The following is an 18,633-nucleotide window of genomic DNA, read 5'->3' on the forward strand; positions in this document are numbered from 1 at the left end:
TATAATGGTAATTACATATTTATTTGTAAATACGTACTTTATAAATAATAGGTACTGTAGTATTGTAGAGATGTACTAAAATATCAAATTTATGAAATTAAACTATTTAACGTATTATGTACGAGTATATAGGTGTGTAGCAGGGATGTTGCAAACATCCGCATCCGCATCCGCAACCGCGGAACTTCCGCATTATTTTCAACATCCGCATCCGCATCCGCATCCGCATAAAATCGATGCGGAGCTTATGCGGATGCGGATGTCGAACAAGTCGGTACAGGAACGTCTTAGCGGCGGCGTAAGTGCTAGGTAATTTCGTAATTACCTATAACGAAATCGTCTAGATCAGTGTTTTTCAAACTTTATGGTGTCACGGCCCTTTATGACCACTAAAATTTTTCGCGACCCCCAAACCCCGTTTCTACGTTTTTCTATCTAGTACCTATAACAAAGGAACCACTGGTCAGTGTTTGGCAAAAAAGCCCTTAAAGTTTTGATCCCATTTGCTACTTCATATTTATGCGAGCTTACGTTTTCATCAATGGTCGATATCAAAACCAAAAAAAAGGAATACATAGATTGAATTCGGAAAATGAGTTAATCGTCTGCGTGTCGCGGCAGGAACCGCGGTTTGACAAATTAAGAGTCAGAATGAAACAAGCTCATTCTTCACACTGAATACAATTAAACCTTCACTTTTAAAATACAGTTTACCAGATAGGTAATGATTTGTTTTATTAATATGTACATTAACGACCTTTAAACATTAAATTTTAAAGGATTGGATTATTTTTAAGTTTAAACAATGAAATTGCTTTCCATAAGTTTCTCTCAAAGCTGAACTTCGCGACCCCCTTGGACAAGTGCCGCGACCCCCAGGGGGGTCGCGACCCACACTTTGAAAAACACTGGTCTAGATCCAGAAAAGTCGGCCAAGTTACTGTTTAATAAATATAACGCACCTATATTCTTGTTCAAATACTAAACGTTTATTTTTTTTTAAATAAAAAAAAACTAAAAATGTAATATTTGACGTTTTCTAAGTAACTAATCTAGACATCCGCATCCGCATCCGCATCCGCGGATGTGAGCCTTTAAAAATCCGCATCCGCATCCGCATCCGCGGATGTCAAAAAATCGGCATCCGCAACATCCCTGGTGTGTAGTAACTATCACGGTAATTGAAGACATTAATATCACATTTGTTTGAAAAATAATAGGTAGTTTCGAAAATAACAATTTAACCGTGAAATAAACGTGTACATGTTTCAACTATGAAATAAATCAAATGGTTTTGTTAAACATTTTTTTATTTTGTGTTATGACTATTAGCATAGAGAAATATAGAAAGAATAGAGTGCTCACTCCATACATCAGTTTTGGTACCAAAAATACTATTATTTTCGTAGTCGACATCTAGCATCGAATAGCGGAATTATCAGTACCGCTGCTTGATACTAGATGTCTAGTGAGTCGCGACTAGGGATTGCAATCCGGTCCGGCGGATCCGGTAATCCGGCCGGATCCGGTACATTTTTCAAGCTACCGGATCCGACAAATTTCACCGGATCCGGTAAAAGGAATAAAAGCGCTAAAATATTAAATAACAGCTTAAAACACTGCTAGAATTTAAAAGTTCTCGCCAATATTCGAACGTAATTCTATTTTAATGCTCCCCTCCCCGCGTTCCCGCTCGCAAACAGCAACACAACAACTTGTTTGTTAGTTGACGCCAGTCTTCTACCGACGAAATATGTGTCGTCGTAGTGTTGGTTGAGATTCCCGTGCACCGTAAGTAAGTACTGAATTGTTTTATATTTAATTAATTGTGTTGTTACATGATAATATAACGTACATGTTGATTCGTTTAATTTAGTGCAAACCATTATAGCCCAGTTATAATAAGGGTTAACTGCATTTAAAATAGAATGAAGAAATATTTATAAAACTTAATTCAGCAGTCAAATTACATGTTTTGTCGAATTTTAAGTAAATAGAATATGTTATTTTGTTATTATTATGCTACTAAATAAAGCGAAGAATTGAAAGCACCTTTTTTCGGAGTTGTGGGGCTATAGATATTTTAAGAGAAAAAGAAGATTTTAAGTTGTGAGACTGATTATTGTAATAAGACTTAGTGGTTACGTAATAAAAACGTTGATTTTTGAAACCTCAAACTATCGTTTTATTAACCCATTAGAAATATATCCTTAACTGAGCATATAACGCTAAAAAACATAATAAAATACGTGACTGGACGAATTTTTCATCCGCAATACCAATCCGGCCGGATCCGGCCGGATTCAAAACCAGACCGGATTGCAATCCCTAGTCGCGACTCACGAAAATTGTATTAAACAACAATTTACAACTAATATTAAAGCAGAAGGTGTTGTTGTGAAAATTGTTGAGCATTAAACTTTAGGGTCGGTGCAACATCTATTGTCTGTTAGTATTCTATTGCTCTCTATGCTATTAGTATTAGATATGCTTAGGTTAGGCCTAAGGTGTGGCCTTAGCAGCAAATGCTGAAGACGTTTACACCTTCGGGCACTAGAGAACATGACCATTTCTTTCGTGTATGACATCTATTTCAGTGTGTACATGATTCACCTTATGTCATCATATGATAGAAAAACTTATTCAACCGCTGTTTTATCAAATTGGAGACATTATTTTGGAAACATCAATATAAAAGAGGTAAAATTCAAATTCTAGCGAATCCTCCGACAACTAGCTTGTTTCAGCGTACCTACAGAGCGAAAGAATGACTGCTAAGAGGCTCTGTTTGCGAAGTAGAGTATATGTTTACAAACCCCCGGCTTCCCCGTACTCGGCTAACTAGAAACAGCCGTGAAAACAAAGTGGTGCTTGACTGCCTCTTGAAACGGTTTCGTTACAAGTACCTACTACATATCTACTACAATCAAATTTGGGCCAAATAATATATTTATGGCTCTGGTGAAAATGGGTACACGTGTATGGAACTTATACCCTTTTCACCTGAGCTGCGCGACCTGTTTCACTGAAGCCAAAGACAAAATTCAGTGTGTTATTTAATAAAACATTTACCGTTAAGAGCCCTTTATCGATTTTAGAGCCAAAATGTAAAATTGATAGATTTAGTCGTTGAAATACATACATAGTTAGTTGAACTACATACATAGTTGACGGCCTTTCCTAACAATACGAAATAAACACGCGAATGAACAAGCCAAGCCAAAGCCAATTACTATGTAGCTTGTAGTGGCCAATATAGCAGTCACCCTATACAGTGCAAACATCACTCACACTTAGTATATTAATCTTTTGCAAACAAAAAGAAAGTCGTATTTATTTCCACACGTTGACCTTTAAATGTTATCGGGGCCCTACCTGTTTTTTTGTGAACAACAAGTCGCCATATGCGCATATGGTTTTTTGTTATGGTCGGTTATCTATTGGTTCAGCTGACTCGTGCCGTGTTGTTCTAGCCCAACATTCTTGTGGACTTACAATTAGTTACGGAGAAATGGAAATTTTGTACAGTTTTGACCTTAAGGAGTTTTTTTAAACATTCGGAGATGCATACCCGCCTGATGGTAGGTAAGATGGCCCATGGAGGCTTTGATCTTTAGGGTCTAGGATCTAACATGACAGTTGCCAACGCCAACCCCTTAAAAACTTCTACACTCCTTTTAAGAAGTCTTTACTATAGTCCACTTAAGACCACTAGACTGGGGAGTTATACGAGCCGAAACGTTCACGCGGTTATTTTGTATTACATAAGGGTTCTTCATAAGTTTATTTTTGTGCAGCAGATAATGATGTGTTGAAAATCTGTGTTTATATTTTAAGTACCTAGTTCTTATGAGGGATAGGCGAGAAAATAAGGAAGAATTGAGTCAAATTCTATAGTAAATATTTTAGTACATATCAGACATAAATCCCGACTCGCTATGAGAACACCACAACTCTCAGCACTGTTAATTAAGCTAATGAAAAGGAATGCGTTTGTATAAAATAAAGGACGCACCGCAGTCACTCAATGTAATATTTTTGTATAGCGATGCGGCAGGGTTTTTTTATAGAAATTATTAAAATTATAAAGTTTCCATGCGATTCGTTTTGCCACCGGCAGATATTATTGCGCTACATATCTCATCTACATACGTCAGTGTAAGTTAAACCCAATATTCTACGTTATATTGGTTAGTTAGTTCCTCTGAAAGTAAAATTAGTATAAAACAACTCAGTGAAACCGACACTGTTTTATGCCGAAATGTTAAAAACCTCCCATTTACCCATTACAAAGTAAACACTGAAAGCCTGCCTCAACTACAAAGCATCCTAGTAAACAAGTAAACATCAACCGTATAGACGACTCCGGAATCCTAATTGGACTTGCTGTAGTTTCCTTGAAGTCCAGAGAGTTACGGCTGGCGGGCGCGGCATATTAATCAGGATAAACGAGGTATAAATCCTAGTAAGTGCGGCTTGTCGGTGGACAGTTGTAAAAGCTAAGCATTGGTTCAGTATAAACCACTATAAATAAGGCCTTATTTATGGGCCAATTTTTATTTTGATGTCGATTTTTTCCTTTACTTTTGGATAACATTTGGCTGATTTGGAAAGCTTCTCATTCTAGGAATAAATGCGAAATCCCAATTTGGGACAAAAAATTTACCTACCTATGTAATTTACGAAAATACCATATATTTACTTAGTGGAAGACGTGTACAGAATAGGGAACTTTATGTGTTATTTCACGAAATTACCGCATTTAAGGCTTCGGCCCACAGGCGCGTTTTCCGGGCGGGGCGTGAGCGTTTTGTATGTAAAAGCGGCGCGCCCCGCTCAAGCCGTGCCCGGAAAACGCGCCTGTATGACGAAGCCTTTAAGCTTTTTACGAATTAACATTGCATTTGCTTTAAATTTATTCTTATTATTTTTCTATTCCATCACACTACAATGCCTATACGCTGAAGCGTTAGGTATAATTCTCGGTCTCAAATTCACTCTAACACTAGTTCTGAGACGATGTGCCTGATAGACGTAAGACTAACACTCCTGCTCGGCAAGGCACAAGCTTATCAACAACTTCAATACCAGCACCAGTTAGGACTGAGCTTCAATTAAATACAGACGCCACGGACCTGGATGTCAAATTATACTTGAGACGAACTCCGAGTTGCTTTGAAAACAGGTGATGGATTTAAGGGTACTGACCTAGTCGGTGGATTGATTTAAGCTCTCGTTGTCTTTCCTAGAATTCCTAGAAACCCACGTTATTGCTTGTCTTAGTATTGCCGCCGTATCGTAGATTGCCGACACGATAAAGCTTTGTCGCTTCCATTTAGTCGCTCGAGAGCTTTTTATAAACTTGTTATAGGTCTACCGCTCTCAGGCGGTTAGTAATAAAGTTGGGCGGTGATTTTCTCTTAGGTTTGGGAATAAAACTAGTACATAATACACGTTTAATTACTTAAACCTTTTGTTTGAACGCCACATGGGCGTCCACAGTTTAACGCTGGGTTTAAAGAACGGTTAAACGTACGTATGGGACGAAGCATTTGGAGATTTGGACTACATATAAATAAAGCCTGGTCATTGGACTGCATATACCCGTTATCTATCCCTTACTGGTCTAAAATCTTATATCGTCTGGAAATAAATAAATCCTTGGGTGCTATTTTCAAAACACGTCTTTCATAAAACTTGGAAATTTTGTGTGTCCAACGCAATTTTTATGGCTTCAGAAGTGTTGTATGCTTTTTTTACAGGAATAGTAGGAATACGTATTGAAGCGTGGAAAGAGGCTACACATAACAACAGTCGTCTATAGGTCGAATTACAAATTATGTCATCAACCACTCTTTCCAAATTGGGGATGGTGAATTTAGCTGTACGAATGTTAATGTGTTATGCTATGAATATGAACATTAAATAGCGAACGGTATCGGCGCCTACAATACAATAATAAAAAGTAACAAACCTTTTGGTGGGAGTCTCCTTCGGTGTGAGCGGCTGCATCGGCGGCGGCGGAGGAGGCGGCGGAGGCGGAAGCGGCAAGTCCCTCGCACCCAATTCCACCGCCGGCACATTCGGCACTGACACATCCGGCAGATTCACACAAGGCAGATCTTTTATATCCGGCAGATCCTTTATATCAGGCAGATCTTTCACATCCGGTAGATCAGCTAGATCTGGTAGATCAGGATCTATTAATTCTTTAACGGGCGCCACAGGGGAGGTAACGGCGGATGGTGCTATGGAGCCGTCTTGGGCTATGGAGAATTGGACATCGCCAGCTATGCCCGGTAGATCCGGTAGATCTGTAGGCATTTCCAGTTCAGGGACCTGCGTAAAAAAAGCTGTGTGAGATCTTTAGGAAATTGAGAAATAATCTTATGGCTACTAATTAGTTTACATATTGAGCCGCCGATTTAGAATCCGCTAGTATCCCTAATCGCAATCCTCATTAACGAAAATTTACCACTGTCAACAAAAAGGATGAATTGAACTTATAGAAAACTGGTATTTTATATCTAGACGACAAAAAGTAGGTATTTACTACGTGAAAATAAACCTCCAAATTCTGCGTTATGTTTTACGAACTCGCATAAGTAAATTTACAGGTGTATCCATCATTTTGCTAAGCGAATCAATAATTGAAATAAAACTCTTTAAACTTACCATCCCCATCCCAGGCGCGTACATGTATTCATCGATTTCTCTCTTCAAGTGCTCTCTTTTCATGATAGAGGAAGGCGCTTCTTCCAACAAACTCCTATTTTCGGCACTGGCAACATTCGGCACGTAGGCCGGTACCTTGGTTTTACTGCCGAGGTAGGGGCTCTCATCTGTGTTAAAGACGAGTAACTCGCCCACGGTAGATAACGTATCGACTATGGTTTTCAAATCGAAATCCGGTTTCGGTTCTGGGATTTTAGGCTTGCCCACTTTAACGTGGAAGAAGTGGAGCCTTTCCTGAAAGAAATAATTATATATAGAGATCTGGATAAGCCTAACGGCTTAACGGTTTTATAACTAAAAGGGTCTATTGTTTTTATGATTGTAGTAGGTATAAGGGATAATGCTGATTAAACTACTATTGGGTAGCATGTTTTACCGCGTAATTAACTAATTATTTATGAATGAGCACCTTTAGCAAACTACCGAATGAAAAAGTGTATTTTGACGCATAATTTACATAGATAGCTTACCTGGACTTCTTTGTCATTGGCTATCCCCTGAGATTTCCTGCTCAGAGTAACCTTTTGAGGCTTATGCTTGTATCCGTTCAGGTCAAATATGGATTGGTAGTGTTCATGCGTGATTGACGCGGGATACTTGGCGCTCGAGAACACTTTGATCGCCGTCTGAATGCCCGTCAATTTCTCAACCTTAGCTTTTGATAATTCTACTCTCTGCGAAAGCTTCAACGCTTTTTCTTTATTCTGTTCTATTCTGAGATTCAGACGCGCGAACACATCTTCGACTATCCCGTTCAGATTGTCAAGGGTGTCTGCTATTTGCAGTATAGTCTCTTCTGTACTCAGATCGCACGGTACCAAATTAATTTTATATAAGCCCTCCATTTTAACTGAATAAGCCAACTAAGCTAATCTGAAACAATGGAAACTGATATCGTATTTATTCTGTTAATTAATGTCGCATTTCTAAATGGTTTATATTTATGCAATCAAGCGATCGTTAATACCTAATATAGTTAGGCGTTAATTAGCGTTAAATGTAAGATTGAATTTGTCCTTACCGACTATGTAATCTCCTTTTTAAAAATTCTAAAATAAATTAATAAGGCACGACAATTATCACTAAACAACACAACTAGATTTTTTAAACGGACAATGTTCAATAATCCTATAGCACATTCAATAATATTTATAGTTCGGTCACTCAGTCTATTAAATCAGTCACTACATGCACTCAGTTTTTGGGAGTGGTCAAACTTGAATCAACGAGTATTGAATTAAAATTGTCAATGGAAGGGTCTTTGCTCCAGGAAAAGCGGCAATAGGCATCGGGACTCATGTCTGGATCGAGTAGAATAGGCGTGTCCGGCACCGGCGCGCGCGCCGCCATCATGTTGTTTAGGTGCTTGTTGAGCACGGCATCTTCTGGGCTGACGTATCCGCTCGCCGCCGGCTTTGGCTGCTCGCGGACCTTTAAGTTCGGCACCGACTCTAAGCACTGCAGTTGAATATAGCTAGAACCTTCGCCTTTTTTAGGTGAAGGCAAGGGTAGTGTCGGCAAGCTCTCCGGACCGAAGAGTTTCGTCGGCGACGGGCCGAGTTTTGGCAAGTTCATTAGCCTAGCCTGCGGGTCGTCCGCGCGCACGTAGCCCGCGGGCGGCGGGCTCGACGGCAACAGGCCCGTCGTGAAGATCGGCGGCGGCAGACCCGCCATTACGTAGCTCGAGCTCGCAGCCACGGGCGACTTCGCTTGCTCCTGCGGGCTCTTGATTGATGGTGAACTCAGATCGGTATTGGGATTCATTACAGACTGCACATACCCACTGTTTGGGTTCTTCTTGAACGCCACGTCATTCAAGTACGGAGAACTCTCGCGCGAGCTTTCAGTTTCCGACGCGGAAGCCTCCCCTTGGCTTGCGTTTTCATCCCTCCCTTGTTCTATGTCTCGTAATGAAGAATCCGAGGCGGTATCTGATATTGAGGACTGTCTGTCGATATGGCCTTCAGAATTATTGGATAATGCGGTACTATCCGTATGGTCGCTTGAATCACAGTTGTCGATACTCTGTTTGACATTAGGCGATACGGGAGAGATGCTGCTTTTGCTATTAGGCAGAAGCAGCATTTCATCTGACGATGGTTTCTCGTCTTTGTTGGTTTGGGTCCAGCCGCCGAAACCGTATTTCGTTAAATCTTTTTCCGGAACATTTAAGCCGTTGGGGAATACGGGTTTTATGTCTTCCATTTGTTTCATTTTCTTATAGAGTTTCAGTGATCCATAGCCAACGCCGACAATTAAAAATACTCCCAGAATTATGAGTGTCAATGTGAGACCTCCAGATTGGCCACAAGGCATGTTGTATGTTTGACTCCATTCACCTACATATTCATCAATACCGTTGGCAGTTCTTACAGGTAGTTCTACATAATCCGGATCACCCATCACTCCATGATATTGATCTGCATCATAATTTATTGCTCTTACTTGATAAGACATTTCATCACCTTGACAAGCCACTGTATCAATGTACAGATCTGTTGTGTTACTAAGCTCATATTCTTTTTTATTTTTTAGTATCATGACTTGATAGAGATCAACATGACCTGGAGCGAACCAATTAATGGTTCCCAAAGAGTAATTATAAAGGGGTGCACTGTTTATTCTCCCTGGAGGCCCAATTCTTGTTCTCACATGAATCCCATCTTTGGGAACAATACTGGAGCAGCGATTTTTAGCATTGTTACAGGCTTTCACTGCAAATGTATAATTAGTGAGACCTTGCAGGCCAGTGATCTGACGATGTGTGAAGGTATCCTCTATCACATAATCTGTGGTCCCATCAGACAATGTTTTTGTAATATTGTAATAAAGAATTTTTCCATTCTTGTACTCTGGCGGATCCCACGTGATATTCACAGAATCATGTGAGATGTCCCTTATCCTGATATTTGTAGGACTTGATGGGGTGTCTTCTAAAGTGGTCACACGGTCTGTATTGTTATGTTGCCTGATACCAGAAGCTGTGTCAAGGGCAATAGTAAACTGATAAGTTGTGTATGGCAAGAGGTTTTCTATTAAGACACTTTTTTGATCTGGATTATCAATATGTTTAGTATAATTTCTATTATCATAGCAGGATGCACTGGTCTCAATAACTGGACAATAATAGATGATGTATCCTCTTAAAAAACCAGCAGAGAATGTGCACTGAACTGCCCAAGTCAGGTTAACATGTGTGGTATCCACTGATTTACTATCATGTGACAATGACACAGGAATTTGATACCACTCCATTCCCTTTTTAGGGATATCACAGTAGGCCCATGTCATACCACTACTCTTGAAGCCTTTATTAGCAGAGATAGCAAATTGGTACAATGTTGAGGGCAAATTTATTGAATGTTTGCTGATGTGTGGTGATAAAGTTGTGAAGTTCATACGCCCTGTACAAGTTTGTGTAGTCTTCAGCTCACACCAAAATAGAGTGTAGTTGTCAATTTTGTTGTGATTAATTTTTTGCCAAGACAACTCATTAGTGCCATTTTCATGTGTTAGTTTGGTGAATGATTCTACATGCAAATCTTGTGTGTTATCCTCTGAAGGAATATAAAGAGAGCTGTAGTCTTCAGAGAGACCCTTATCATTCTCTGACCACACCATCACCTGCAGGGGATCATCAGATGCATTAAGGCTGACATAGCTCAAGCTCTTGTTATCAGGAGATAAAGTTTGTTGTTTGTTTCCTTGCCAGACAACCACTCTATATGTAAAATTTGCACCGGCTTCTTCAACATCTGACAACTGGGACCAATAGATTTTCAGGAGTCGGTGATTTAAATATGGCTGCTGGTGGAAAGAGCCTGCAGCTATTTTAGGTGGGCGTGGTGGTTTCTCACTAGTTGTATTGATCATTATAAATGCATAGTCAGACCAGTATTGGTCCAGTTTAGCTTTCTTGGGTTTAATGTAGATTCTCACTTCATACTCCCAATGTGCAAATGGCAAACTTAATTCATATTTGTATGTCCTATTTTTAGGTGGCAAGTCAGAGGCATCAACCTTGTGAAAGTATGTTGTATTATCAATTTCAGATATCTGATATTCAATTCGGTGGTCTACCCCTCCCTTTAACAAATCTACCATATTATTAGATATTTTCCATTGTATGGTCACACTGCGAGAGTCATTTTGTACAACCTCTAAGGCTGTAGGAGGGTCAGGTTTGACTATTGAGAAATGGTCAATCGCAAAGTTTTGGGAAATGCTTCCAAAACTATTGTAGGACGTCAAGTTGAAATAATACATATCTAGTTGTTGCCTGTACAGGGGAACTCCTGGTCCGGTTTTAGTTGTCCACACACACCAGCTTGCATTTACTTCATCGTGGACTTTGCATGGTAACACTGCTCTATCATTTACCAAGAAGGTTAAGTTGTAGTTAACTACCAACTGATTCCCTTTAGGCGGTACCCAGGAACAATTGAGCTCATTAAGGTTCTTGGACAGACATGTGAACTCTTCTACCTCCTGTGGGTATCCGTCCACAACCACCTTACTGGAACATTTTTTATTTGTTCTTTTATTGTTACAATAAAAGGTTGTACTCTGTTTTTCTGGTCTCTCCTCGTACCATCTGATAGTAGTTTCATTCACTATTGTAGTATTCAGTTGAACATGATTCACCAACAACTCTAGATCTTCAGCAACATCCCCACCTTCAGCTACACAGAAAATTTCCAAAGGATTCCCATAAAATATCCTCCGGTCCCCAGGCGGCTGCACAGATAACGTGATGTTGTTTCCGAAACATTCCGAAAATATACACGGCAAGCAGAAAACTTTGATAAACATGCACCATATCCAAGAGCTCAAGTGTGGGCCCTTGCGCAAGCCACTGTTTTTAGTTCTTCTTTCCATAACGAATGTTTTGTACTTGTCAGACCATCACGATACACAGCACAGAGTCGTCTGGACTAAATCGAGCCCAGCGATGTACGCATTCCTTGTTTTTTTATCTCACGATAAATGGCGCACTGCCTGCACTCGCGGCGCGATGACACAGACTGAACTGAACACAGACCACTCGAATGAAGCCACAACACAACACCGTCGCGCACCACTCTCACAGTTCTAAAGTTTCTTGTCGGGGCATGGTTCTACACTAATTAGGCCTGGATTAAGAAGACTTCAATGAAATTTTAGTTCCCCTATTAGTAAGTACTTACATAAAATAGAAAGAAACACTTTAGTATATTCTTGGAATCGCCAACTTCACTTCAGTCTCGGAAGTATGTGTCAAAAAACAAATCAATAGATAATAATGTCGCCACATTCAAAAATTCCGATAAATAAATCATAGCTTTGATAGTCAATACAAAACTAGAAACTTTTTTACCATTAGTGCATATGGTTATTGCACTAGAATGATATAAATCTGGTACAGTTATTTAGCTGAATTTTTCACACATAGGGTTAGCATCACAAACACTATTTTAATATAAGTATTTCTAAATTTCTCAAATATTTCTAAACGAATTGGTCTGAAGTTGTGCTTTCAGCCAGGATCACGTTCAAATATTTGAATTCAGTCATGGCTTAAACTTATTTATATATTTTAGGCATATTTTGTTTCTTGGGTTAATAGAAAAACGCCGAGTAACGATGTTTATTCGCCTTCGTTATAAAAATACTCGTTTTTTTTATTCATGTCGAAATATATCACATCATTTTATAAATTAAATTTTGTATAACATGATATTAAAATGTAATAACGAAAACACTAATCAAAGTTTCAGAACGTAACATTATCAGTCAGCTGAGATTTGTATCGCAATCCCAGTACCTATAAATAATTTAATTATATAGGTTACGGCACTTAATGATTATAAATAAATTAGTAATAAGTTAATTATTACAGTGGTAATAAACATGTGAATTCGCAACAATATAATAGTAACATGGATACCCGGCAAACATTCGGGTATTCAACCAAAGCGGCTCTCGTTCAACTCCGAGATGGAATCCGTAGTGTTATCGAGGAGCACAAACAGAATAATCAGACCGGGTACGTGTTTACATAATATCTATAACAGCCATAGTCGCTTTGAGCTTACCCTCACGTTTTAATAACAACAGGTTAACTTTGATAATGTTTTGTTACAAAAATAGAATACTCTGCCTTATCAAAACAGCGGCAAACCCCATGAATGGTATTGGATATTTCGTAATAGCAATGTGTTGATAGTATAATCGCTGTGTGTTTGAGATTCTTATAATATAATATATCAATTTATTTAAGTGTTGGTCTAACTAAAACAAAGGTATGAAGAACTACCTAGACTTCCACGAATCACATTCATTTGGTTAATCATAGTAAAAATTGTCTCTTAAAGAAATTGGGGGTATATTGATTTATTCTTTTTGAATTTCATTAATCATAATGATAATTGAAATCATCAAAAAGCGCTGACCAGTAAATGAAGCTTTTCAAACACATTATTTAAGAATGAACAATAAATAGATATAAAACCCTAATATAATCTCATTAAAATTATCCTCCTCCGTCTACTGGCAGTTTGCTAAATATAGTGAAATCCTAATGAGATATGAACTCTGGGAACCAGCCTTCACCACTGGAGGGCTTTGTCACTTTTTCTTTAATATATGACATCTATTTCAGTTTATAAAGCCCCATCTCCATATCGCGCGGCAAACCATCGAACATTGGCTCGCGCGGCCATCGCGCGCAATGGATGCCGGGTGCATCGAGTTGGCTCGCGTGGCAGCCCGGTCTTCATTGCGCGCGGCTGCCGCGCGAGCCAATGTGCGATGGTTTGCCGCGCGATATGAAGACGGGGCTTAAGATATGAACTCTTTTTTATTTCAGATATGGATTCATCAAAAATATTATATCATTTTCTTCGGAGAAGGTGTTGTTGTCCGGAGTGGCTTACACAACAACATTACTATACATAATCTGCCTTATTTTGACATTTTTTCTTGGAGACTATGTGAAAGCTGATGGCTATTTACTATTGGAGGCTCTGTTCCTTTTTGTGATACTGATAATAAACTTTTTGGTGGCACTTAATGAGGAATATTTATATAGAAATGAAATACCTCATAGAGTTAAGAAAGTTCTAGGTGAGTAAAATGTTTATACCAATTTCAAGTTATACTATGTATTGAATGTTTGAGGAAGAGTTTCAGATAGTCTTTAAATATGTAACTTTGTAATCAGGCTGAAGTAATAAAGAAAAATGTTCATAAAATCTATCAGACAGTACTTTTAATTATCTAGATTAAAGTGAATGGCAAGAGATAAGTTTTTCTTATCAATGAAGATAATTAAAAATATCTTGATTTTATGTAATGAAAATGTTTTCAAAATGGATATGGATATAACAATTTGTTAAATTAACCTAATAAATTAAATACATGTATTATTATCTCTGAGATCTTGTAACAAAGAAAATGGACCTTATATCCAGGTAACCTAAGGTTCCTTTTCCCTAAAAAACACAATGATATTTTTTTTTTATGTTTACAGAAACACTGGATGATGCCATAGATAGGTCAATATGGAAGGAAGGGCATTACCCCCACTTGTGTGCCCCATTCTCTCCATGCGTCATACTGCAATGGACTTACAGAGATGGTAAATAAAATGTTCTTATTTATTTTAACTTTATTGCACAAATGTACACAAAAAGAGTACAAATGGCGGACGTAATGCCTTGCGGCACTCTCTACCAGTCAACCGTTGGACTAAACAGAGACAGTTTGTTTGTACTTGGTAGTATCGAGTCAGTATAATATCAGTATTTCTTACATGTTCTGTCTTTTTGATAAGTACTGACGAGGGAGATATTCCTCTCCCTGTGCTTGGGGCCAATTTAAAAAATATATTGCTTACTGTACTATAACTTCTTATGCTATGCTAGGTGATTTCGTACCTGAGTTTTGCAAGTAGTATTACTGCTCGACCACGACATTGAGCGACTAGCGACGGCGGCAGAGATAACCATAGGTTGGAGTGAGACACAGCGATCGGACATCGGACCTTTCGTTGGTTGTCGCTGCCGCCGTCGCAAGTCGGTCAAAGTCGTGGCCGAGCCGTTAAGTTAAGAGCCTTTATAATGTAAAATAATATGCTTAAAAATCTGCACAATATCATGACAATATCCACGATTTTCACGCATGATGACTAAAACGAGACTTAACCGTGAATATTGAAACTTGAAATTCCGTCGTTTCGGGCTCGAGATAATAAAGTACAAATCAATTTTCGAGCTGTGCCAGTTATTAGAACCACCCACTTGATATTTTTTTAGCATTTTGAAAACAGTTTTGTAAATAAAGATGCTAATGTCCGGGCTGTCGTTTTTTTTCTGTAGCAGCAACTTTCATCTGTTGCTAAAGAGGCGACGAGAGAGCATTCATATTTAGCTCAATCTATAAACCTCTGATCGTCGCTCATCTACCTCTTAAGCGCTGGGCACGATATTGCGCGACTGACTTCGGCTAAGGCGAAAACCATAGGTGGGAACGAAAGGTCCGACCGCTGTGTCTCGTTACAACCTATGGTTGTCGCCTTAGCTGAAGCCAGTCGCGCAATGTCGTGTCTAGCGCGTTAGGCCGAGGACTCGACGCAAATGTCGTGCGGCGAGCGGCGAATCAAAGACATTCATACATTGCGCTTGACCAAGACTGCCATTGATTTACCGCTCGTCGCTCCATGAGCCGCTTGCGTCCAGGGGCCCATTTCTCGAACGGTAATAGACTAATATTATTAGTCCACGAACTGTCAAGTCGTATGGGTTGCCATGACAACACACTAATAATATTAGACTCGTATCTTTCGAGAAATGGGTCCCAGTCCGCGGCCTCACACGACCAGACCGCCTTCAGATCAAATGAACCAGCATTCTTCCACGATGTACGTAGGTATGGTGGTGAATCTCCCATGGTCGCTGCTGGTGGAAAGCGACATCGTGGTGCTGAGGCCCGGGCAGGAGGTGCCGGGGCACTGCCGCGGGCTGGACCCTGATGACCCGGAGCTGTTCTTTGGACAGACCTTTCAGCCTAGCTCACAGGTAAAATCTGTTCAAATTATGAGACATAAGGCAGTTGTCCCACCGCAAGCGATGAGCTATAAGCGAGTAGAACGATAAACTAGAAACGAGTGGGCGAGCGGCGAGAAGCGAGTGTTAGCTTCAATAGTTTTGTCGCTCGGCTATAGGCGAGTGTTCGAGTGCGACGGGCTATTGGTCTCGCAGCTTGAGTTCAACTACCAAGCGAGCATCGCCGAGCGAGTACCGCTGAGCTAGTTTTATCTCATCGCTCTTATCTCGGCGACAAACTAGTAGAGCGAGTGTTCTCGCCGGCAATGTGAACAGCCAACGATGAACTATAAATATATGTATGTATCTCTTTTACTAACACAGGATCCCTATCTTTTGTTCGTTTCTTGGGCGAGAAAATCGCCGATAGCTAATTGCTTACTCGCTCTTGGTGGGACAACTGCCTAAACTAGAAAATGTAGGCGCTAATAAAATGTACTTTGTTAAGCACAACAATTTTTGATTTAAGACGATTTATATAGGGCCAAACGATGTTATGTGTTGATTTATTTGTATAACAGAGTACCCATAGTCACTTTCGATCTCCATCATCAGACTAGGGGGCATATATTGCGTGAGGTATTTTTGAGGATTTTTGACTCCCCCTCTGGTGAGATTTGCCTCGACCTTTTCTCTCTACCCCTAACAGGCGAATCCACACAGAACTAGCCGCCTCGCGAGGCAATTGCCGCGCGAAGCAGTTCGGTCTGTGTAGAAGAGTGTAGCCCCGGGCGAAACAAACGCGTTCGCGACCACAATCCCTCGGGCACGTCTCCACAGAACTCTCCACATATTTAACTTGTAAAATTTGATGTCAATTAGTGAAACTGAAACCAAATAGAAACTTGTAACATAAATTTACATCACATTCATTGCCACCCAGCCAAACAAGACATCCTAGCCAGGCCACAAAAATTTCGTCATATATCCTCCTAAGGCCCAGCCATACAAACGAAACATCCAAAATTTGCCACTGAAATTTGAACTTAAACTGTAGGAAATAATGTTGACTTTGCGTTGTTTCAAAATATTACGATCCAAAGCAAAAGCGACTCTGTTCCAATTGAACATGGTTTAAATTACATCGAACTGAATAGGTACTATAGATATGACCTTGGGCCTTAGGAGGATAAAGCTGTAGTGCCACGATCCCGACTATCGGGTCGTCCGGCCTGGGAACGAAATTATAAAATACCCGATAGTCGGCTTTTCGGCACTGAATGTGTTAATGTCGACTACTTATACTACGTCGGTCGACTTGCGTTTTTCTCCCGATTTTATCTAAAATTCATTTGATCTCCCATAACAGCAAAGTAACAGTAATCCATATTAATCGTAACGAAAAGCTTGCAAAGCAATTCGATCTCTTATTAGATACTAACATAGACTAGGAATGCTCTAGACGGAGTTTAGAGAAATTATTTAATGAAACCGATGCTGCCAAAAATACTGGGGTGCGGGGGACGAGGTGAGCGAGTCCCGTGCCGTGATTGGTCCGTTTAAAGACACGGACGTCACACAAAGAGACTTTGACTCGAAAATGGAGTAAAACTACCGTATATTTGTGGCAGAGGGGGTAGCGCTACTATGCTCAGTCTGGAGGATGTCTTGTCTGTGGATACTAATAAAGTTTATATTATATTACAGTACAAGGAGAACTTCAGTACGCCACGCGTACGCGAGCCGCACCAGAACCGCTCGTACCGAATGTGCGAGACGCCCTTCCTGAAGAACCTCCGCCTGGCTTTGGAGCAGGCCACGTGTCGGCCACGTACCGTCTTTGAGAAACAGAGGTACCTGGTACGTTCATTGATTCAATATCTATGTAAAGTATTGTGATAAGAGTCTGTTCGGAAAGAGAAGAGCCGTGGAATGTATCGGAACTAATACATTCCACGACTCTTTCCGCACAGACACTATGTGAATCTTCATTGTAGGTAGTAGTTTCGACGCCATAATGGAAATTACTACATAATCATATTCCAGATGTAGAAATCATAACCCTGGCATTTAATAGAGTCATTCGTTCTACTTAACCCTTTTAACGCCACGCCTATCTTCTGCGGCGCGTCATCGTGAACATTGTCACGTGAATGCACGAAGGTTGATATTAGGTTGTAGCAGCGCGCGTCAGTCGACGTCTTTTGCGGTCTAAGGGTTAATACATCTAGAGGCGGCAAAAACGTAAAACTCGATGTATTATTTTATTTATAGCATAGGCTGATACAGAGATACAGATACCGCTTTATGAAGTCATGAAGACTGTGAGGTCACCATGCATATAAGCGCTCTTTGCTGACGGGCTAGCACATGATTGGCGCGACAGTATCTCGCGGCGAGATAGACTACCCGTCCCTCTTTTATTAACATAGTTAGAAAAAGCACTTCACTTGCATCCATTGCATGTCAGTTTTATAATATAGGTTCTTACTTATACCACAACAATCCATGTTTACCCCTAGAACTCATTTTTAACAAGCTTTTATTAGGTCGACCTGTATGTAACTATGTAATGGAATCGTAGCGTCATGAAAATTGGCAGCTGTATGTAGTTCTGATGACAATACAATAATATGGTACTGTGGAACTGATCTGATGATGGAGACAGGAGGTGGCCATAGGAACTCTCGACCTGTATGTAACTAACATGTAATGGAATCTAAGGTAACTAATTTAACCATCTTCCAAGGATCGTAGCGTCATGAAAATTGGCAGCTGTATGTAGTTCTGATGACTATACAATAATATGGTACTGTCGAACTGATCTGATGATGGAGACAGGAGGTGGCCATAGGAACTCTCGACCTGTATGTAA

General features: G+C 40.0%; 3 protein-coding genes across 3 annotated transcripts in view; 1 reads left to right on the plus strand and 2 right to left on the minus strand.

The window, feature by feature from the left end:
- LOC134651006 (WASH complex subunit 1-like) overlaps nt 1-7,897 on the minus strand; it is a 46,144-nt gene extending 38,247 nt beyond the window's left edge. Inside the window, exons 1-4 of the mRNA XM_063505976.1 lie at nt 7,757-7,897; nt 7,206-7,608; nt 6,676-6,969; nt 5,975-6,339 (exon numbers count right to left, since the gene is read on the minus strand). Of these exons, the coding sequence (XP_063362046.1) occupies nt 5,975-6,339; nt 6,676-6,969; nt 7,206-7,580 (1,034 nt within the window). The 5' untranslated portion in view covers nt 7,581-7,608; nt 7,757-7,897. The remainder of the gene's footprint in view (nt 1-5,974; nt 6,340-6,675; nt 6,970-7,205; nt 7,609-7,756) is intronic.
- A 15-nt stretch (nt 7,898-7,912) lies between these two features.
- On the minus strand, nt 7,913-11,912 carry LOC134651002 (cytokine receptor). Its single transcript, XM_063505973.1, has one exon. The coding sequence runs from the start codon at nt 11,611-11,613 to the stop codon at nt 7,930-7,932; it is 3,684 nt and encodes a 1,227-aa protein (XP_063362043.1). The 5' UTR covers nt 11,614-11,912; the 3' UTR covers nt 7,913-7,929.
- Nucleotides 11,913-12,528: 616 nt separating this feature from the next.
- LOC134651008 (transmembrane protein 94) overlaps nt 12,529-18,633 on the plus strand; it is a 47,213-nt gene continuing 41,108 nt past the window's right edge. Inside the window, exons 1-5 of the mRNA XM_063505978.1 lie at nt 12,529-12,760; nt 13,583-13,839; nt 14,246-14,353; nt 15,643-15,791; nt 17,466-17,618. Of these exons, the coding sequence (XP_063362048.1) occupies nt 12,654-12,760; nt 13,583-13,839; nt 14,246-14,353; nt 15,643-15,791; nt 17,466-17,618 (774 nt within the window). The 5' untranslated portion in view covers nt 12,529-12,653. The remainder of the gene's footprint in view (nt 12,761-13,582; nt 13,840-14,245; nt 14,354-15,642; nt 15,792-17,465; nt 17,619-18,633) is intronic.

This window comes from Cydia amplana, chromosome 9 (genome assembly GCF_948474715.1).
Source record: "Cydia amplana chromosome 9, ilCydAmpl1.1, whole genome shotgun sequence".
In the NCBI taxonomy this organism is placed as follows: Eukaryota; Metazoa; Arthropoda; class Insecta; order Lepidoptera; family Tortricidae; genus Cydia; species Cydia amplana.